The 25267-nt window shown below is 23.3% G+C and overlaps 2 protein-coding genes across 2 annotated transcripts; both read left to right on the forward strand.

Moving 5' to 3' along the window:
- Positions 1-805: 805 nt before the first annotated feature.
- Positions 806-13928, forward strand: LOC140666264 (thyrotropin-releasing hormone-degrading ectoenzyme-like). Its single transcript, XM_072893267.1, has 14 exons — positions 806-821; positions 1995-2135; positions 3058-3666; positions 5345-5806; positions 6346-6535; positions 7084-7231; positions 7429-7507; positions 7717-8105; positions 8560-8840; positions 10234-10427; positions 10545-10856; positions 10947-11016; positions 13361-13453; positions 13605-13928. Exons 3-14 carry the CDS (start codon positions 3092-3094, stop codon positions 13728-13730), a joined length of 2919 nt encoding a protein of 972 aa, XP_072749368.1. The 5' UTR covers positions 806-821; positions 1995-2135; positions 3058-3091; the 3' UTR covers positions 13731-13928.
- A 2653-nt stretch (positions 13929-16581) lies between these two features.
- On the forward strand, positions 16582-20130 carry LOC140666277 (aminopeptidase Q-like). Its single transcript, XM_072893293.1, has 4 exons — positions 16582-16714; positions 17642-18226; positions 19049-19510; positions 19995-20130. Exons 2-4 carry the CDS (start codon positions 17673-17675, stop codon positions 20059-20061), a joined length of 1083 nt encoding a protein of 360 aa, XP_072749394.1. The 5' UTR covers positions 16582-16714; positions 17642-17672; the 3' UTR covers positions 20062-20130.
- Positions 20131-25267: the final 5137 nt, after the last annotated feature.

Consider the following 25267-nt stretch of genomic DNA (forward strand, 5'->3'; position numbering starts at 1 on the left):
TAATAGTTATAATACAAACATGAAAATTGTTTTAGAATTTATAATATTTATTTATATTTTTAATATTATTAGTTAAATTTCTTTATATGTATCCATGTGTGCATTTTCCCATTTATAATAAATTATCTAATATTATTACTTTTGTTTAAAGATTTTTATAATCGTATACAGTCGGACCTCTTATCCTACGACCCTTTTATGCTACGAAACCTCTTATCCTACGACGAAAAATCCTCTCATGCTACGACCGCGAAAGGGGGATTATATCCCCACTCCCATATTTTTGTCGTAGGATCAGAAGTTTAAGGGGAAGATTCCGGACCGAAAATGTCGTAAAATAAGAGGTCCGACTGTAATTCTATTCTTATAATATTAAAATATTTCTTATAATTTTTATAATATCAATATCTCTATTATCTAGTTTATTATTTTCACTATACAAATAGTTTATTTATTTGTTATTTAAATTCGGAAATAAATATATCCTCGAATAAACATTTTACAAAATTAATTTGTTTTAAAATAATTTTCCACACAAAATTATAAAATTTTAGTTTACTTATATAACAATCATAATATGGATATTGCAATTACATATACAGCTTTCGTATCTTTAATATTTTTAAGTTATAATTTTAATATTCTTAAGTTGTTGTTAAGCATAGGGGGACGGGGCTTCATCCCGTCCCCATATAAAAATATAACAAAACTTGAGAGCGCAGAAACTACCAAGGCTGACAGTACAGCCAGATAACCAATTGCCTAGTCAAAAGATATTCTCCTAAAATAACCATTTGTCTACGACATAGATATAACAATAGGTATAACGATATTAACGGTTTGCAGTGTGTGGTAACCGCAGTGTAAACTGCAACTAATTCTCATAAGAAAAGAAATTGTATTATAAATAACATAACATTTGTATATACAAGATGAATCATTAGAAATAAAATATAATGTATTTTTTTTTAAATATATATACAGTAAAATTTAAATAGTACTGAAGTATGAACTCACACGATAAGTATCTTATATTCTAATAAATCTTAATTTTTATCTTAATTCTTTTTAAGTTATCATTTTCAAAATTGTTGATATTTTCCTAATTTCTTCTATTTCTTTTGTTTTTCTTTTTTTTATAAACCTATATAATTTTCTAAATTTTCATACATACAGTGTACATTTGACAAGAACGTTAATTTCATTTATTTTAATATTACATATTGTTATAAAATGTCTTTGAATTAAAAATTTAAAGATTAAAGAACGGAAACTTTTCTAATATTTTTTATATTTAATTTATATATTTTTAAATGAATAATAGAAAATTAAATAATACAATTACAAGGTTAAAAATTACAATTTTTAATATTGTGCACACATTTATTCTATATATTTTTTCGTAATGGCACATAATCAATGATTTGGATTAATTCAAATATTGATTCAATGTACCTATTTAAAACAAAAAAAGGATCAGTAAATGTTTATTTTCTCTCGTCGTTAAAAAAATGTTTGTATAATTAATGAATACTTAATTTTTATAATTATTATATATGATTGAAATAAATATAAAGCATTTTAACATAATTAAAATGACTTTAACATATTATATTAAATAAATTAATTATAATATATTATTTACGTATTACATAAAAAATAAATATATGAAAGTACGTTGATATAGAAATGCTTTAATTCTCAACATGTAAAGATTAATAATTATTATTTACAGATGTAGGAAAACATAAATACTTATTTCTCTATATTGCTTATTAAATCGTATATGAAATTAACAAAATATATAATAAATAAATAAATATCAAAAATTAGGATATTCAATGAATCTTAAAATATCTTAAATATTAAGTAAAATATCATAAATATATGTCTAAATGTAAATTTTGTAAGATATGATGACCTTATATAACTTGTAAATATGTTTGTATTTATATATATATTTATTATGATGTCTCTTACCTCGACATTGCCAGTTTTCGATTACCTCTTCGTCGGAAACGTTAAGATTACGATAGTACAAATTAACGGTTCACGGTGATAAAGTATCAACTTTAATTAGTTCTGAGAAGAAAAGGAATTGTATTAGAAATAACATAGCATTTTTACTATACAAGGTGAGTCTCTAGAAACAGAATATTATATAACTTTCTCTTTAAAGTACGTAGAAGATATATAAAACGCAATCTAAATAGTACTAAAATATGAACACATAAAATAAGATTATGTTTCCTTTAAAAATTATTTTCAAAATTTTTAAATTGTTGAACATTTTATTAATTTCTTTTATTTCTTTTTCTTTCTTTTTTCAAAAAACTATATTTCTTTTTTAATTTTATATACATATATTGTGTATTTGACAAAAACACTAATTTTATGTATTATAGTATTGTTATAAAATGTCTTTGAATTAAAAATTTAAGAATTAAAAGAAAAATATTTTTTAAATTTTTTAAATATTTAATTTATATATTTGTAAATAGATAATAAAAAATTGGATAACTACAATGTTAATACAATACCGTACACATGTTTGATTTATATCTTTTCGTAATATTAATATTAATTTGCAAGACTACTTTAAAATCAATTACTGATTGGATATATTTATTTAAACGAATAATGAACAAAAAATAAATGTTTTTTTCGTCACTAAAAAAAATGTGTATTATATATAATACATATAAAAACATTCAAATTGTCTTTGATCTTATGGCGCGCACACACACATACACATACGTTCACGCGCGCGCGCGCATATATATGTTTATATTTACACATGCCTGAAGAGACATACCAAAAAGTCGATAAAAATTTAATTTTCTGTTGACTATTCCGTTGATTATTCGTTGCTAGTTTACTAAAAATATAATCATCTTTTGAAAATAGCTTGTTCATGTACGTAGATCGGTCTGTTATTCATCACGGATAAAATTTCTAATTACTCAAGAAAAATAATTTCAAAAAATACTTTATAAATTTATTTGCAGTAAAGTTTATTATTTAAATTTTATTTTATATTTATCTTTCTTTCAACAGGAACAGTGTTTGTTACAGATACCTAAAAATTGACATGGCATTTCTCAGACTGTTATTTTATAGCGGTCTTATATTTGGCACCATAATAACATTTTCAATTAATGAAAATACGAAAAACTCATCGATTGAATTTACTTATTACTTTGATGATATAATACCAGTGCATTACGACGTCAAGTTAATACCATATTTCAAAGAAGACAAGGAACATGAAATAGATAAATATAAAGACTATAAAACAGATATAGAAGAGTATCAAACAAAAGGCAACTTTGTTTTCTACGGCGAATTAAGTGCCATTATCGATATTTCCGGTTCATTTACAAAAATAGGTTTAAATTCATCGACATTGATACTTCTTTTATCTGGAGAGTTGACAAGTTCAACCATATATAGAAAAGATTCACAAAATATTGATATTGATGTTATATATTCAGCGTCAGATATTAGATGTGATGCTGCAAAACAAATTTGCTATTTTTATTTCAAAAAAACTTTATCTAGTGGACGTTACAGACTAAATACAAAATTTGTCACTGCAATTGATAGCACGGAAAACATTATTACTTCTTTGAAGACTATAGTCAAAAGGAGAAAATCATTAATGATGTGAGTAATATTAAGAGTACAATTAATATAAATTTTTATCATTGTTGCTCTCGCATCTTTTATTTTTTTTTTTATAATATTTAATTATATAATACTATACATCACTATCTCTATTTTATTTTATATTACTCAAAAATGTCATCATAACATTTTATACTATGTTTGAATTGTTAATTAATCCTATTTATTATTAAATACGTGAAATATATAAATAAAAAAAATATATCATGGAAAGTTCAATAATTTAGATGGAAATGTAATAATTTATACTTTATGTCGTTTTATTATGTGTATGAAATAAAATATAAAATATCTCTGTACCTTTATACGCGCGTGTGCTGTATATACAGGGTAGGCCATTTTCATCTATGCACTATAATATCTCAAAATCCATAAGTTTAAGATAGAAATGTTTCATACAAAAGTTGTATGGTTTCGAGGGGGTCATAAGACGGTACCATTGGTTTGATCTTGAAGAGTTATTTGAAGGTCATGTAAAGGTCATCTTTAATTTCTTAAATGGAACCTATTTTTCATTACATATTCTTGTAGCTTACCTCAAAAGCTTTCCAAAACACTATAATATAATATTTTTTCATTAAATACTTTTCGAGTTATAAGACTTTAAAATTGCAATATTTTGACATAAAATACAAGATATCTCGTAAAATATTTATTTTTAAATTATCTTACACTAATATTTTTATGCACAGAATAATGAGACAAATCAATTGGCGTAATTAAAACACATAGTTATCTTTAAGAAAAAATCTGAATTTGCAACTAGCAGTTACACATTTTTACTTGTAACATAATTATGTGTTTTAATTTGTTTAGGGTAAGATAATTTAAAAATAAATATTTTACGAGATATCTTGTATTTTATGTCAAAATATTGCAATTTTAAAGTCTTATAACTCGAAAAGTATTTAATGAAAAAATATTATATTATAGTGTTTTAGAAAGCTTTTGAGGTAAGCTACAAAAATATGTAATGAAAAATAGGTTCCATTTAAGAAATTAAAGATGACCTTTACATGACCTTCAAATAACTCTTCAAGATCAAACCAATGGTACCGTCTTATGACCCCCTCAAAACTATACAACTTTTGTATGAAACATTTCTATCTTAAACTTATGGATTTTGAGATATTATAGTGCATAGATGAAAATGGCCTACCCTGTTTATACATATAACAAGGCGAATCGTAACTATAAATGTTTTATGTGAGCCATAATTCTTTAATTATGTTAGAGATAATTTTCCCTTAGCGAAAATATTGAGACATCAATTCAATAACTTGAATTATAAGCGATTGAATAAGAAGGGTTCTTTGTAAATATAGAGGCTAGATAATCAAAAAATAAATATTTTATAGTTTATGTATAATTGAACTAAAAAAGTTTATATTGCGAATAATTTATTATATCAAAAAATTAAGATAGCTAAAAAAATGAAAATGACTTTTATAACTCGAAAAAGTCACAAATAAACAAAATATTTTTATATTCACTTTGTAGCAGACTTAAAGTGTAAATTCTTCTTTTTCAACTATCTTCTAACTTCAAACAATTGCGATATTTGTTTGGACATTTACGGACAGACACACTGTATATATAATGCTATTGATTATTAAAAATCATCGTTATTTAAATCAATATTATTAAAATGTCGTAGGTCGGACCCAATACATTTTCAGGCGACTGGAGCCCGACGATTGTTTCCATGCTGGGACAAACCGACAATCAAGGCCACTTTCAACATTTTCATAAAGCATCATCGCACATACCAAGTTTTTTCAAATATGCCGGTACAAGAGGAGGAAACATGCAAAGATGAAATTTATACCGAAACATATATGAAGTGGACATGCTTTAATACTACTCCTCTAATGTCCACTTATGTCGTGACGGTTGTAATCTCGTCAGCAAAAATTTTAAAATTTGAGACGGAAGAATCTAGAATCATTATATGGCGTAGACCCGACTTAGATCATATGGAATTTGCTGAAATGATAGCAACCAAAGCAATGACAAAATTTGAACATGAATGGAAAGAATTGAAAATACCAAAAGTGCAATTTGTTGCAATCCATAGTTTGCTATATGACAATGAGAACTGGGGTCTTCTGTTAAATAGGTAATTCAAAAAGTAGAAAAAATATCAATTTATTTAAATACAATTTATATATGAAGCAAAATTAGAAATAATTAAATTAAATTAAAAATATAAAATTAAAATTTAGAAATACATACGTTAAAATATAATTGTTTTAATGTAGAATTTTTATACATGTACATTATTATACATATATTTTTATAACTAATTATAAATTGATTTCAATCATATATACATATGTATATCACGTATATGACAATAAATCTGTTATAATTTTTATGTAATCAGTATATATATATATATATATATATAATTATAGGTTGACTTCAATACATCATATATGCATATGTATATCACGTATATGACAATAATTTATGTCACAATTTTGATATAATCGGTAAAAAACAATATACAAAACAATATACAATTATACCATATCGATTATATTATCCGTTTAGAAGATATTTTTAATTTTAAATCAGAAAATATGTCAAAATTATTATTTGGCCAAATTTATATAATTACTAAGCTCTTGCAAATTTAATTTTTATATTTTTTAGTGAAACAGATATTACCTACGATAAAAATCTGGATTCTGTTGCGCATAAAATAAAAGTAGCGCGGTTGATAGGGCGCAATATGGCATATCAATGGTTCGGTGATGTAATTAATACATTTTGGTCATCTGAGTTATGGTTAATCGATGGTCTTACTACATTATACGGAATTGATGCTATCAATTCTATCTTGGTAATTTTTTTATATTTTTTTAGTAATATTCTTAATTTATCAATTATATATAATGAGTATATATATATATATATATATATATGTATGTGTGTGTGTGTAATGCACATGTGATATATTTTTATATGTTTCTTATGTTTTTATATTAAATAAAATATTATTTTATTTATATAACTAAATAAAATTTTTGATATTATAAGGATGATGAAAAGTTTTTGCACTATTTTTTACATTAAATATGTTGTATAAAAATTGCTAAAGCTATTTATATAAATTTTTGTCATATCTAGAAAGACTAAATTTTATATTGGTTCTCGATATTCTCAAATCGTTATAAAATTTGCAATGTAGAGAGAAATAATACCATAATTTTCAATTATTTCAAATAGTTTTAAATGACATGACTATTTCACACACTACACATTACTTTATCGAACAATTTTACTATATTTTGTAATGTTGATAAAAAATTTTCAAATTTCCGTTTAATAAAACCATTAAATGTGTACCGTTAATATTTCATTCGATTATATTAAATTTTTCTGCTTTAGAATTACGAAAATTCCGAAATGATGGATTTATTTGTAGTTCAGGTTTATTATGAATCACTTCGTTTGGAGACTCACAATCAGTCTCTTATAAAGGAAGCCAATTTTTCCGAAAATAATGCATTTTCTTCTTTTTACCGCTACGTTAAAGGTAAAAAAATCAATAAATTTATTTGAATGAATCAAGTCAATAAATATATTTCAATATAAGTATATATATATATATGTATATATGTATATACATATGTATATATTAGTATACTAAAATTAAAAAATTTATGAAAAATGTAGTTGAAAGACTTCTAAACGAACTTATATATAAATCACATTGTATAATTTGAATTGTAGCACCCTTAATATTACGCACGCTGCAGTATGTAATTACACATAAAATGTTTCAACGAAAAGTTTGTGAATATTTAAGTGCGTGAGTATATTATGAAATATATTGTATATACTATTTTAATATATTATTTACTTACATTATAGAATGTAGTATATAAAATATTAAATACTGCAATTACGTAAACTGTATAAAGTGTATAAATTAAATAATACTTTGATATTTTTTGATACGTAATTTACAATAAGTATAGTTTTCACTGTGTCAATAATGTCAAATTTTAACAAATATAGTGAGATTAAGTCGAAGACTCCCACTCTTCTCCAAAATTTGTGGATCATCAGGCAATCTGTTTCACGCAATCCAAATGTTAAGAAAGGACAAATGCTTCCTTTAACAATACTAAATCATTGGATGAAATCTATAAATTATCCTGTGTTGAAAATAACGCGAGATTTTTCAAATAAAGAAAATGTATATAATATAACAATAGAAAATTATGAAATATTTAAAAAATACGCTTTCTGGGTACCTGTAACTTATACTTCCCAAAATGAACTAGATTTTAGGGAGCTTAGAGTTCCTTACGACGAAAGATTAATAGTTTTATCGTCGTCCACTCCAACTTGCCAAGTTTCTGTAAAAGATAATGGTTGGATAATATTCAATTTACTACAATCTGGTGAATATTAATTAACAAATTTATTATATTTCTACATAATTAAATTATTAAACTATTATACAATGTTAACTATATTCCTTTTTAATAACAATACGCAATATGTGAATAAATACATAGTAACATTATATATTATTTCAAAAAATATTGTATGACGTATTCTCTGCATTTTACTATCGATTGACGTGAAATAAATTCAATTTTGCATATATTATTATTTAAGCTAAAATAATATAATTAGATTTATAATTTCTTATACAGTTTCTTTCTCGCACGCAATATTACCACATTTATCACTCTAAAATAATGTTTTTCTTAATTATTATAATTTGTCTTTCTTTTTTTAATACTTGGAATTACTCAAATATCTAAAATGCAGATAATTATAAATATTTTTTAATAAATTTAAGAAATCATTTATGTGAAAATCTAATAATATAAAAATTATTTACTACAGGATACTATCGCGTTAATTACGATCCTGAAACCTGGCAAAAAATTGCAGAATATTTGAACTCTACAGAATATACAAAAATACATGTTATTAATCGTGCTAAAATCATCGACGATGCATTTTATTTTATGATAAATGGCCAACTCAATTCTTCCCTATTCTGGAACTTGACGAACTATCTTAGACAAGAGACAAATTATATAGCATGGTATCCTATGATAAAAGCTTTGGAACATATGTCGAGCATCATTCCATTTCCAGATGAAGGAATCCAAAATATTAAGGTAAATAATAATAGTATTAATCAGTTGAAGAGTTTAAAATTATTTTATGTCATATTTTCCAAGAAAGTAAAATATATATAACTAAAAAGATTCAAGTAGTTTTTCTGTATTCTTATTTAAGATGAAGTAAAATCTTTTTTATTTAAAAAGAGTTTTTACTTCAGTTTTATATTATAATTGTTAAACATACATTAGATTTTTGAATAATTATTTTTTTTATATTTTTAAGTAATTTTCTATTAAAATTTCAATTTAACATTATATATACGTATAGTAATGAAACGTACGTATAGTACTTAATATAGAAAAGATCGGTAATTTTGTAAGAGTATCAGATGTTGTTAATAAATAAAGTTTACTTTGTATATCTGCATTGCATCATAATATGTAGGTTTTACTTTAATTTTACTTATTTAATTTTTTTTTATTTTTGATTGTAGAAAAAGATGTTAAAGACAAAAGTTGTTTGGCTAAAAAAGGTGTATATATATATATATATATATATATATATATATATATATATATATACACCTTTTTTAGCCAAATATGAGATAATGCAATTAGTTTGACCTTGGCTTGTACACTTAAAGTCAAACTAATGTCACCATTGTAAATACTTTACATATTATAAGAATTTTATCGGCTTGAAATATTACAAGTAATGTTTATCATTTCACTTTTGGTCCTGCGATATGCCAATTTGAGTGTTAAAGATATATATCTAATTGTCACTTAATTATATTACAAAATAAGTCAAGTGTACGATATTGCAAAATTAATTAAACGTTTTCTAAACATTTTTTAGCTTTTTTTTTAACCATTTATGCTCAGATTTTTGTCAAGCACTGTGTATATATATGCATATACATATATATATATATATATGTATATATACACACACACATACACACATACTACTATATGTATTTAGAATGTTTATGAAAAACCACTGGAATTTTAAAAATTAACTTACTGAATGAAATCATATTGATGCAGTAAATGAGATACATTTATTCTGTTTGGTCGAGCGTTTTTTGGTAATTTAAAAAATTTTTATACGTATAAACACAAATTTTTTACGTTAACATATGACGCTCTCACATAAATTTGAGATTAAAATTAATACATTAATTGGATAATGTTAATAATAAAACGAGATTTATTTCTTTTCCAACAAATCAGTTTTCCACTCAAATCGTGTTCGTACAAAGCTAGACATTCAAATTTTTTAACTTTTTTTTACATGAAGAGATCAAGGGATGTAATGTTAGGACTTAGCAATGCTTGTTCGATCAGCTTGCTTCTCTTTCAATTTACTTGTTGAGTTATTGAATGTCCAACGCTACACGCTTACTGTAAACCGATATAATTATTTGACTTGGATAACTTTTAGGAGAAATTGAAAAATATATTGGCCAATCTACTTGAGAAAATAAAATACAAAGAAGATTTTGAGGAAAGTGATCTTACTAAATGTTTAAGGCAAGAAGCCATTAAATGGTTGTGTATTCTCGGTGACTTGAATTGCCTCAGAACAGCTTGTAACAAATTGCTGTTGCATATTAAATATATGTCGAATACAAATAAGTAATTTTTTAAGTGTTACACTTTTTACCATTATTTGCATATTCTATTGTTGAATCGAGATGCAATATTATAGCGCTAAATATGTTTATATCAAACTTTTATTTTTGGATGTTGTAGACTTTTACCGTGGTGGAAAGAGTGGATATACTGTAAAGGTTTGATATTAGCAAAGAGTAACGATTTGCGCAATGTGAAGGAACATTTAACGAAAGAATATAATAATGATAGATTTTTAGAATTTTTAGCTTGCGCTTCAAATGAAATTATGGAAGAATATTTAGAATCAATAATGTTAAAACAAAGTGAAACATATAATGAAACACAAATCAAGAGAAATATGATTAGTTTTTTTTTTGTTATTGCAAAACATGCAAAGCACGATAATGTGTTTTGGAATATATTAGAAAATTTTGATAAATTAAAACCAAGGTAATAACCAGAAATATTTTTTTTTTGTACGAATACTCTTTATAATTACGAAAATAATTACTTATAATAACTATATGTATTATTTTATAGAGGTGTCAATGAAGTTGCCATATTTATTGGCGTTATTAATCATGTGTATTCTGAAAAACAATTAAAAAAGGTAAGTTTTTAGGATCCGGTTATTTTTTTATTAAGCTTATTTATACCTAATGTATATATATATATATATATTGCAGGCTTTCGTAAAATCATCTTTCTTTATAAAGAACTCAGCCTTTTTATGAAACGCCGAATCTTTATAAGTTAGCATTTAAAGATTTACAAAGTGTCTGTAACATATACTTTAAAAGATAATTTTTTTGTTGAAAAATAATGATGATCTTTCATATAACCATATATTCCTCCATCGCTCTTTTAAGAGTTATACTCTTCTAAAAAGAAAAATAAAGATTAAGTTTTTACTTATTTTTTCTAAATTTTGGACAAATTAAAAAAATGAAATTTGATGGTAATTTTCCACGGACAACAAAGATATTTTTTATTATATTTAAAAAATGTTTCCGTATCATTAAATAAAAGAATGAAATTGTGCATAATATTGTATTTATTTATTTACATGAAAAATTTTTACCTAAATTATTGATTTTACAAAAATAATAAAATGAATAAAAAATTTTTTAAAAAATCAAGCTTTCTAACGTATATTTTTAAATGATGACATTCTAGATTGTTAAAAAGTCTTAATAAAAAATTAAATAAAGATTGCTTAATAAGAAAAAACATAAGTTTATTCTTTTATAACAATACAAGAGAATTAAAAAAATATAAGTATTTTTTTTAGTAGTAAATAATGTCCATTAAATTTCATTTCTCTTAACTTGTCTAAAATTTGAAGAAAAAAATAAGAACCTAATTTTCACTTTTCTATTTAGAGGAATGAAACTGCTCAGAGAGGAATATATGCTTATATACAATATAAAAACCCCTTTTAATTTTCGACGCATTATTTTCTAAAATTTATTGCTTTCATTTAGAATTATTATCTATACATCTATATATCTATTTGTATATTTATATATGTATATACATACATATATATATATATATATATATATATATATATATATATATATATATATATATGTATATAATATTTTATTATAAGTATATTGAAAATGAGAAATAATGATAATTATGCATATTAAAAGCATATTCAGAGATTTGAATAACCTTGACATATGTTGTGTGGGTCATGATCTTGAATAACATCTAAGAGGTTTTATTCGTCGCTTGTTGTTCATTAAAAAGTTATAAGCAAAAGAACAAGTAATTTTAACAAATTTCATGTAATTTTATAAAATGTGTTCTTAGTATATAGTAGTATTTACTATACATGAATAAATGAACCATATTTAATTTTATCACATTTTTCACCTTGTGGTTTTCCAAAATATTTAGCGAAGCAAATTCTATTGCGACGTCACCTCTCTTTTCAGTACAAAACGAGATTTATTACTGCACGATTCCATATGGGTTCTGAACTGTTTACGCGAAGCGAGATCAAAATTATTAATATATAATATAAGTATAACAGTTATGTACAGGTTGAGTTATGTTGCATATATTTTTGTATAACACACATCATATATTTACTTCTCAAATGTACAAGGAGTCGGAAAATGATGTCTCATAACTGAAAAAATTTAGATTATCGAGCTTAATATACCTTTTTCACAATTTAAAACTGCACCCTAAAATCTAAAAATTATTGTAATTTGTTAAAATCCTTTCTTTATGACTTTTTAATAAACAATAAGTGACGCCTAAAACCTATTGATTACTCAAGGTCATAACACTATACGTTAAGATCATTCGAATCTGTGAGGTCATAATATATGTCAAAGCCATTTAAATCTTTGAAGTCACCCTTTATTATGCATAATTACTATTATTTATTATTTTCAATATATTTAAAACAAAATATACGTATATATAATACACAGACATACATCCCAGTAAAAAATTTCTCATATATAATTATATATAACAATATAAAAGTATATATAAATATATAAAATTCTGTATAAGTTATATATAGTTATGTATAGCATGCATAATTTTGTATTATTGTTGACTGACATTTAGCCAACATTAATATTAAATTATATATAATTATACAATAAATCATATATTATTGTATATAATTATACATAACTTATCTAAAATTTTATATACTTCTATATAATTTTATATGGTCATATATCATATATGATTATACATAACAAATTTTTTACCGGGATATGATTTTAAATAAGAGAAATTTTTAGTAAAATTTGAGAAATTAATATTTTGGCAAAATCTAAGAAAGGTTTTTCATATTGTGCTTTTATTATGCTAATTACCGAAATACTATTCCGTTACACATTCTTGTTAAATTAAAAAAATTTTGTTAAATGAAATTACTATTTATTAACAATAAATATTAATGAAGTTATTCTACATAGATCAGGAACTTCATGGAAAATATCATTGTGATTGAAGCATACAAAAATTATCATAAACGTATGTACAAGAAATATGGAACTATCCCTGAAATGGTAAACTTTATTCAGAATTAGATTAATATTAAATTTTCTATTAGTAAGTTTTATATCCGTAATATATGTCACAAGTATTTTGTTCTTTAATTATGTGAGTCTTTTAAGATGGCAGAAAATTATTACATTAACTTAAAATAATCTGATTTAGGCAACTATTAAAGCTAGTTTTTACAAGTTTAAAAATCTTGTGAATGAATGGATGTTGGATGCTGACAAAAAACTGCTCAAACGTTTACATGAAATCGAAGAAATAAAGAAATATTTTAAGATATAGTACTTCTTTCCTTAAAATATTAAGAACTTTTCAAAAGAAATTGATCGTAAATAATCATAATTACAGCAAAAAATTATATATATATATAATATTATTTTAATACCATTAAATTATCATATAAACAATTATTATACTTAAATATATAATATACATATACATACACGCACACACACACACACACACACACACACACGCACACACACACACACACACACACACACACACACACACATATATATATATATACATTTATATATATGTATATACATATACATGTAACAATAATAACAGTTTAATATTATTAAGCATAATATTTTGTTAATATTATTCTTAATATATTGTTATATGAATTACTTTTAATTATTGTCTATGTGTATATATGTGTATAATAAATAAAACAATAAATATGTAGCAATGACAACTGTTCAATAATATTATATATAATATATTTTATTAATATGATTTTGAATATACATATATTGTCGCATAATTTATATTTAGTTAAATAGTTAATAGTTATAATACGAACATAAAAATTGTTTTAGAATTTATAATATTTATTTATATTTTTAATATTAATAGTTAAACTTCCTTATATGTATTCATGTGTGCATTTTCCGATTTATTATAAATTATCTAATATTATTACTTTTGTTTAAAGATTCCTATAATCCTATAATCAATTCTATTCTTATAATATCAAAATATTTCTTATAATTTTTATAATATCAATATCTCTCCTATCTAATTTATTATTTTTACTATACAAATAGTTTATTTATTTGTTATATAAATTCGGAAATAAATATATACTTGAATAAATATTTTACAAAATTAATTTGTTTTAAAATAATTTTTAACACAAAATTATAAAATTTTAGTTTACTTATATAACATGCATAATATGGATATTGCAATTACATACACAGCTTTCATAATTTTAATATTTTGAGGTTATAATTTTAATATTTTCAGGTTGTTGTAACTTGCCATAATTATTTCCTTATAGACCACAATTACTTCCTTAATAATATTTAAACTTAAATATATTTTGTTTGATGTTGTATTGTTGGATGATTTAAGTTTAAGTCAGAGTGAGAACTCAAAACAATTAAATATAATAAGTAATAATAAAATAAACTATTGTATTAATTAATAATCAAGCAATTAAAATTAAGTTAACAAAAAGTCTCATAACATTTTACGTACAGCAAATGATAATTAATCTATACTTTAAAATACATATTTTAATATTATAATTTTATATTTCACGTATATACATATATGTTATAATACTTCAAATATTTTGACAATAAATTAAAAATTACGTGGTGTATTTACGTTATAGTGCGCAAATGTTCTTTGTTATCATACATTGACAGGAGCTTTTAACATGATTAAAATGAACTTAATATATTATATTAATTAATATAATCATAAAGTATTATTTACGGATTACATAAAACAATATATGAAAGCATTCTGATATGGAGATTTTCCAACCTGTAAAGATTCAAAATTAATAATTACAGACATAGGAAGACATGAAAATTGATTTCTTTTTGTTTATTAAATGTATACAAAATTCACAAAATAAAATACACAAATATCCCACAATCAATGATTCTTAAAATATGCATATAAATATTACTTTGAACTACAATTGTGTAGGATTTTATGTATGTATGTATGTATTATAATATCTGACATACATATGTTACTGACATTGTTTATTTCCGATTATTTATTGGAATGGTAAGATTTTGATAGTGTAGATATAACAATAGATATAACGATATTAACGGTTTGCAGTATGTGGTAACCGCACTGTCAACTGCAACTAATCCTAATAAGAAAAGGTATTGTATTATAAGTAACATTAATTTCTAATAAATCTTAATCTTTATCTTAATTCCTTTTAAATTATCATTTTCAAAATTGTTGACATTTTATTAATTTCTTTTATTTCTTTTGTTTCTTTTTTTTTTATAAACCTATATAATTTTCTAAATTTTCATACATACAGTGTATATCTGACAAGAACGTTAAATTTCATTTATTATAATATTGCATATTGTTACAAAATGTCTTTGAATTAAGAATTTAAAGATTAAAAAACGGAAACTATTTAAATATTTTTTATATTTAGTTCATATATCTTTAAATGAATAATAGAAAATTAAATAATACAGTTTCAATGTTAAAAACTACAATTTTTAATATCGTGCACACATTTATACCATATACTTTTTCGTAATGGCATAAAATCAATAATTTGCAAGATTAATTCGAATATTGATTCAATGTACTCATTCAAAACGAGTAAAGAAGAAACGATAAATGTTTAATTTCTCCCGTTGTTAAAAAAATGTTTGTTGTATGATTAATGAATACTTAACTTTTATGATTAATATAGAGAATAGAAATAAATATAAAGCATTTTAACATGATTTAAATGACTTAAGCATATTATATTAATTAGAATAATTATAATATATTATTTACGTATTACATAAAAAATAAATATATGAAAGTACATTGATATAGAAAATCTTTAATTCTCAACATGTAAAGATTATTATTTATAGACATAGAAAAACATAAATACTTATTTTTCTACATTGCTTATTAAATCGTATATGAAATTAACGAAATATATAATACATAAATAAATATCAAAAATTAGCATAAATCAATGAATCTTAAAATATCATAAATATTAAATAAAATATCATAAATATAATTCTAAATTTAAATTTTGCAGGATATGATGACCTTATATAAGTTGTAAATATATTTATATTTATATATGTATTTATTATGATGTATATTACATCGACATTGCCAGTTTTCGGTTACCTCTTCACACGTTAAGATTACGATAGTACAGATTAACGGTTCACGGTGATAAAGTATCAACTTTAACTAGTTCTGATAAGAAAAGGAATTGTATTAGAATTAACATAGCATTTTTAATATACAAGGTGAGTCGCTAGAAACAGAATGTTATATAACTTTCTCTTTAAAGTACGTAAAAGATATATAAAACGCAATTTAAATAGTACTAAAATATGAACACATAAAATAAGATTATGTTTCCTTTAAAAATTATTTTCAAAATTGTTGAATTGTTGAACATTTTATTAATTTCTTTTATTTCTTTTTCTTTCTTTTTTCAAAAAACTATATTTCTTTTTTAATTTTATATACATATATTGTATATTTGACAAAAACACTAATTTTATGTATTATAGTATTGTTATAAAATGTCTTTGAATTAGAAATTTAAGGATTAAAAAAAAAATATTTTTTAAATTTTTTAAGTACTTAATTTATATATTTGTAAATAGATAATAAAAAATTGGATAACTACAATGTTAATACAATACCGTACACATGTTTGTTTTATATCTTTTCATAATATTAATAATAATTTGCATGGTTACTTTAAAATCGATTACTGATTCGATATATTTATTTAAATGAATAATGAACAAACGATAAATGTTTCTTTTGTTACTAAAAAAAATGTCTATAATATATAAGCCATATAAGAACATTCAACTTGTCTTTGACCTAGTTGCGCGCACCACATACACATACACACACGCGCGTGCGCCCATATATGTATGTGTGTATACATGCCTGAAGAGACATACCAACAAAGTCGAAAAAAATTTAATTTTCCGTTGACTATTCTGTTGATTATTTTTATTGCTAGTTTTTTGAAAATATGATCATCTACGAAACAACAAATTTTAAAAATAACATGTTTATATATGTAGATTGGTTTGTTATTCATCACAGATGAAATTACGCAAGAAAATTAATTTTAGAAAATACTTTATAAATTTATTTGCTGTAAAATTTATTATTTAAATTTTATTTTATATTTATCTTTCTTTCAACAGGAACAGTTGTTACAGATACCTAAAAATTGACATGGCATTTCTAAGACTGTTATTTTATAGCGGTCTTATATTTGGCACTATAATAACATTTTCAATTAATGAAAATACGGGAAACTCATCGATTGAATTTACTTATTACTTTGATGATATAACACCAGTGCATTACGACATCAAGTTAATACCATATTTCAAAGAAGACAAAGAACATGAAATATATAAATATAAAATCTATAAAACAGATATAGAAAAGTATCAAACAAGAGGCAACTTTGTTTTCTACGGCGAATTAAATGCCATTATCGATATTTCCCGTTCATTTACAAAAATAGGTTTACATTCACCGACATTAACACTCTTTTTATCTGTAAATATAACAAAAATTGCAACCGAAGGATATATTGAATTAGACTATCGAGCGTCAAATATTACACATTATGCAAAGCATATTTACTTTTTCCATTTTACGTTAACTTTACCTAGTGGACGTTACAGACTAAATACAACATTTCTCACTGCAATTGATAACTCGGAAAACATTATTACTTTTTTAAAGACTATAGTTTACAGGGGAGAATCACTCGAAATGTGAGTAATATTAAGAGTACAATAAATATAAATTTTTATTATTGTTGCTCTCGCATCTTTTATCTTTTTTTATTATAATTAATTATATAATATTATACATCACTATCTTTATTTCACTTTATATTACTCAAAAATGTCATCATAACATTTTATACTGTTTTAATTGTTAATTAATCTTATTTATTATTGAATACGTAAAACATATAAATATAAAAAATATATCATGGAAAGTTGAATAGTTTAGATGGGAATGCAATAATTTATACTTAATGTCGTTTTATATATATATATATATATATATATATATATATATATATATATATATATATATATATAACAGGGTGAATGGTAACTAAATATTTTTTATGTGAGCCATAATTATTTAATCATGTTAGAGATAATTTTCCCTTAGCGAAAATATTGAGACATCAATTCAATAACATGAATTATAAGCGATTGAATAAGAAGGGTTCTTTGTAAATATAGAGGCTAGATAATCGAAAAATAAATATTTTATAGTTTATGTATAATTAAACTAAAAAAGTTTATATTGCGAATAATCCATTCATATAAAAAAATTAAGATAGCTAAAAAAATGAAAATGACTTTTATAATTCGAAAAAGTCACAAATAAACAAAATATTTTTATATGCACTTTGTAATACCCTCAAAGTCATGTAAATTTTTCTTATTCAACTATCTTCTAACCTCAAACAATTGCGATATTTGTTTGGACATTTACGGACAGACACACTGTATATATAATGCTATTGATTATTAAAAATCATCGTTATTTAAATCTATATTATTAAAATGTCGTAGGTTGGACCTAATACATTTTCAGGCGACTGGAGCCCGACAATTGTTTCCATGCTGGGACAAGCCGACAAGCAAAGCCACTTTCAACATTTCCATAAAGCATCATCGTATATACCAAGTTTTTTCAAAAATGTCGGTACAAGAAGAAAAAACATGCAAACATGTAATGCATGAATTCGAACCATATATGAATTGGACATGCTTTAATACTCCTGCAATGTTCACTTATTTAGTGACGGTTGTAATCTCGCCAGCAGATTTTCTTAAAATTGAGGCGGAAGAATCTAAAATCATTATATGGCGTAGACCCGATTTAAATCATATGGAATTTACTGAAATGATAACAACCAAAGCAATGATGATATTTGAATATAAATGGACAAAATTGAAAATACCAAAAGTGCAATTTGTTGCAATCCATAGTTTGCGATATGACAATGAGAACTGGGGCCTTCTGTTAAATAGGTAATTCAAAAATTTTAATAAATATCAATTTATTCAAATACAATTTATACATGAAGCAAAATTAGAAATTATTAAATTAAAAATATAAAATTAGAAATTAGAAATACATACGTTAAAATATAATTGTTTTAATGTAGAATTTTTATACATGTACATTATTATACATATATTTTTATAACTAATATAAGTTGATTTCAATCATATATACATATGTATATCACGTATATTACAATAATTATGTTATAATTTTTATATAATCAGTATATATATATATAATTATAGGTTGAAAATAATTTATGTCACAATTTTGATATAATCGGTAAAAAACAATATACAAAACAATATACAATTATACCATATCGATTATATTATCCGTTTAGAAGATATTTTTAATTTTATATCAGAAAATATGTCAAAATTATAGTATTTGGCCAAATTTATATAATTACTAAGCTCTTGCAAATTTAATTTTTATATTTTTTAGTGAAACAGATATTACTTACGATAAAAATCTGGATTCTGTTACGCATAAAATAAAAGTAGCGCGGTAGATAGGGCGCAAAATGGCATATCAATGGTTTGCTGATAAACCCATAATAAACCCATTTTGATTAGGTACATTTTGGGGGTCATCTGGGTTATGGTTAATCGATGGTCTTACTACATTGTTTGGACTTTGTGCTATCGATTCCATCGAGGTAATTTTTTTATATTTTTTTAGTAATATTCTTAATGTATCAATTATATATAATGTATATATTATATATTTTTATATGTTTCTGATGCTTTATGTTAAATAAAATATTATTTTGATTATGTAAGTAGATATAATCTTTACTATTATAAGAAAATGAAAAGCTTTTACTCTATTTTTAACATTAAATATGTCGTATAAAAATTGCTAAAGCTATTTATATAAATTTTTGTTATATCTGGAAAGATTAAATTTTATATTGGTTTTCAATATTTTCAAATAGTTATAAAATTTGCAATGTAGAGAGAAATAACACCATAATTTTCAATTATTTCAAATAGTTTTAAATGACATGACTATTTCACACACTACACATTACTTTATCGAAAAATTTTACTATATCTTGTAATGTTGATAAAAAATTTTCAAATTTATGTTCAATAAAAGCATTAAATGTGTACCGTTAATATTTCATTCGACTAAATATTCATTCAATTATATTAAATCTTTTTTTTTTAGAATTATAAAAATTCCCAAATGGATTTATTTATAGTTCAGGTTTATTACGAATCACTTCGTTGGGAGACTCACAATCAGTCTCTTATAAAGGAAGCCAATTTTTCCGAAAATAATGTATTTTCTTTTTTTTTACCGTTACGTTAAAGGTAAAAAAATCAATAAATTTATTTGAATGAATCAAGTCAATAAATATATTTGAATATAAGTATATATATATATATATATATATATATATATATATATATGTATATACATATGTATATATTAATATACTAAAATTAAAAAATTTATGAAAAATGTAGTTCGAAGACTTCTAAACAAACTTATATATAAATCACATTGTATGATTTGAATTGTAGCACCCTTAATAATACGCATGCTGCAGTATGTAATTACAGATAAAATGTTTCAACGGAAAGTTTATATTTAAATTTGTGAGTATATTATGAAATATATTGTATTATATATACCATTTTAATATATTATTTACTTATACATTATAGAACTTAGCATATAAAATATTAATATTTTACTTAAATTTTAGTATTTAAATGTTGCATTTATGTAAGCTATATAAAGTGTATAAGTTAAATAACACTTTGATATTTTTTGAACACTTTGATACGTAATTTAAGAATACCGATTTTACTGTCAATAATGCCAAATTTTAACCAATATAGTGAGTTTAAGTCGAAGAGTCTTCTCCAAAATTTACGGCTCACCATACAGGATATTTTAAGCAAATTATATCCTGAGAAAAAACTAATGCTTTCTTCAACAATAGTAAATGATTGGATGAAATCTATAAATTATCCTGTGTTGAATAACGCGAGATTTCTCGTATAAGGCAAATGTATATAATGTAATAATAGAAAATTATGAAATATTTAAAAAATATAAAAAATACGCTTTTTGGATACCTGTAACTTATGTCTCCCAGAAGAATCCAGATTTTGAAGAGCTTAGAATGCCGCTTTACGAAGAAAGATTAATAATTTTGTCGTCGTTCCAGCCAACTTCCCAAGTTTCTCTAAAAGATAATGGTTGGATAATATTCAATTTACAACAAAGTGGTGAATATTGATTAACAAATTTATTATATTTCTACATAATTTCTTTTTTAATAACAATGAGCAATATATGAATAAATACATAGTAACAGTATATAATATTTCAAAAAATATTGTAGGACTTATTTTCTGCATTCTACTATCGATTAACATGAAATAAATTCAATTTTGCATATATTATTATTTAAGCTATAATAAATATAAATGTATTTATAATTCTTTATATAGTTTCATTCTACGCAATATTACGACAAATATCACTCTAAAATAAAGTTTTTCTTAATTGTTATAATTTGTCTTTCTTTTTTCAATACTTGGAATTACTCAAATATTTAAAATGCAGATAATTATAAATATTTCTTAATAAATTTAATAAATCAATTAAGTGAAAATTTAATAATATAAAAATTATTTGCTACAGGATACTATTGGGTTAATTACGATCTTGAAAACTGGCAAAAAATTGCAGAATATTTGAACTCTACAGAATATATAAAAATATATGTTCTTAATCGTGCTAAAATCATCGACGATGCATTTTATTTTATGATAAATGGCCAACTTAATTCTTCCCTATTCTGGAACTTGACGAACTATCTTAGACAAGAAACAAATTATATAGCATGGTATCCTATGATAAAAGCTTTTGAACACATGTCGAGCATCTTTCCATTTCCAGATATAAAAGTCCAAAATATCAAGGTAAATAATAATAGAATTAATCAATTGACGAGTTTTTAAATTATTTTATGTCATATTTTCGAAGAAAATAAAATATATGTAGCTAAAGATTCAAATACGTTTTTCTGTATTCATATTAGGATAAACTAAAATCTTTTTTATTTAAAAAAAGTAATTATTTTTCTCATATTTTTAACTCATTTTTTATTAAAATTTCAATTTAAAATTATATCTACGTTTAGTAATGAAACGTACGTATAGTAATATAAAAAAGATCGGTAATTTTGTATATGTATCAAACGTTGATAATAAATTAAAGTTTACTTCGTATGTTTGCATATGCATCATATATAGGTTCTTCTTTAATTTTTTTTATTTTTGTTTGTAGAAAAAGATTTTAAAGACAAAAGTTGTTTGGCTCAAAAGGGTGTATGTGCATATATATATATAATCGCTACATTAGTTTGACTTTAAGTGTACAAGCCAAGGTCAAACTAAGTGCATTATCTCATGTTCTCTTTAAAGCCAAACAACTTTTTTGTGAAACATTGATTCTATAATTAAAAATAATAAAATTTTTAGGGTGGAGAGAATAAATTAAAATTAGATTAATGTATATATGTATATGTGTTGCTAGTACGGATTTAAGACTATTATGTCTTTTAATATGTATAGAATATCTCATTTTAAAGTTAGAGTATCCCAAAAGTGACTTCCTTTTATCTTATAAACCAAAAGATATATACAATAATAAATATACATATATTAAATTAGTTTAAACTAAAGATATGTAAAAAATATAGACTTAGTATAAGTTGCTACTTTAGGCAAGAGGAAGGTCAGATTTTTAAGATGAGAAGAGTACTTGATTGAGATTGGCTCATTTTAAAGGTTGTTTGGCATTGGCTCAATTTTGGCAAGAAGGGACACTCATCTGACTTTTTCTTATAGGCATAATAAGTATAGAATGATTGTGAACGTTCGAGAAGTGAGAGTAAGCTCTGAACTGTGCTCTTACGTTCTCTCTCGCTCGCGCATGCTATGTCTGTGTGTATGTCTGTGGTTCAAATTAAACAGCATTGTGAGTGTAGTGGTTATTTACTAAAGCTTTCCGTATTAACAAACAGAGAGATATGTATAATTTCTTTTATAAAAATGTGTCTATTTTGATATAAAAAAATTTGTAGCGCTGTGGTTTGGAATAAATACAACGACTTAATGTAAATACTTTACATATTATAAGAGTTTCATCGGCTTGAAATATCACAAGTAAAGTCTGTCATTTTACTTTTGGTCCAGCGATATGCCAATTTGAGCGTTAAAGATATATATAATCACTTAATATTATCACTTAATTATATTACAAAATAAGTTGAGTGTACCAAATTGCAAAATTGACTGAACGTTTCTTAAACACTTTTTAATTTTTTTTTTAACTATCTATGCTCAGATTTTTGTCAAGCATTGTATATATATAAATATATATATATATATATATATATATACATTAACTAATAAATAAAAAATATATATATATATACACAGTGGTTAACAAAAAATATATATATACACACACGTACTAATATATGTATTCAGAATGTTTATGAAAAACTATCGGAATTTTAAAAATTAACTTACTGAATTAAATCATATTGATTCAGTAAGTGAGATACATTTATTCTGTTTGTTCGAGCGTTTTTTAGTAAATTAAATAGTTTTTATATATATAAACACAAATTTTTTACGTTAACATATGACTCTCTCACATAAATTTGAGATTAAAATTAATACATTAATTGGATAATGTTGAGGATAAAACGAGATTCATTTTTTTTCCAACAAATTAATTTTCCACTCGAATCATGTTCGTACAAAGCTAGACATTCAAATTTTTTAACTGTTTTTTACATGAAGAAATAAAGGGATGTAATGTTAGAACTTTGCAATGTTCGATCAGCCTGCTTTTCTTTTAATCTACTTGTTGAGTAATTGAATGTTCAACGCTACACGCTTACTGTAAACCGATATAATTATTTGACTTGGATAACTTTTAGAAGAAAATAAAAAATATATTGGCCAATCTACTTGAGAAAATAAAATACGAAGAAGATACTAAGGAAAGTGATCTTACTAAATGTTTAAGGCAAGAAGCCATTAAATGGTTGTGTATTCTCTATGACACGAATTGCCTCAGAAGAGCTTATAACAATTTGATGTTGCATATTTTATATACGTCGGATACAAATAAGTAATTTTCCTTGTTACAGTTTTTTACCATTATTTGCATATTCATTTATTGAACCGAGATGCAATATTATAGCGCTAAATATGTTTAATCAAACTTTTATTTTTGAATGTTGTAGACTTTTACCGTGGTGGAAAGAATGGATATATTGTAAAGGTTTGATATTAGCAAAGAGTAACGATTTGCGCAATGTAAAGGAACATTTAACAAATAAATATAATAATAAAAATTTTTAGAATTTTTAGCTTGCGCTTCAAATGAAATTATAGAAGAATATTTAGAATCAATAATGTTCAAACATAATGAAACATATAATGAAACACAAATCAAGAGAAATATGATGAGTTTTCTTTTTATTATTGTAAAACAAGCAAACCACAGTAATGTACTTTCAAAAATATTAACAAAATTTGATAAATTAAAACCAAGGTAATAATCAGGAATATTTTTTTCTTGAACGAATACTTTTTACAATTACAAAAATTAATTACAAATATTAATTATCATAACTATATGTGTTGTTTTATAAAGGTGTCAATGGAGTTCCA

This window comes from Anoplolepis gracilipes, chromosome 1, assembly GCF_047496725.1.
Source record: "Anoplolepis gracilipes chromosome 1, ASM4749672v1, whole genome shotgun sequence".
NCBI classification, from domain to species: domain Eukaryota; kingdom Metazoa; phylum Arthropoda; class Insecta; order Hymenoptera; family Formicidae; genus Anoplolepis; species Anoplolepis gracilipes.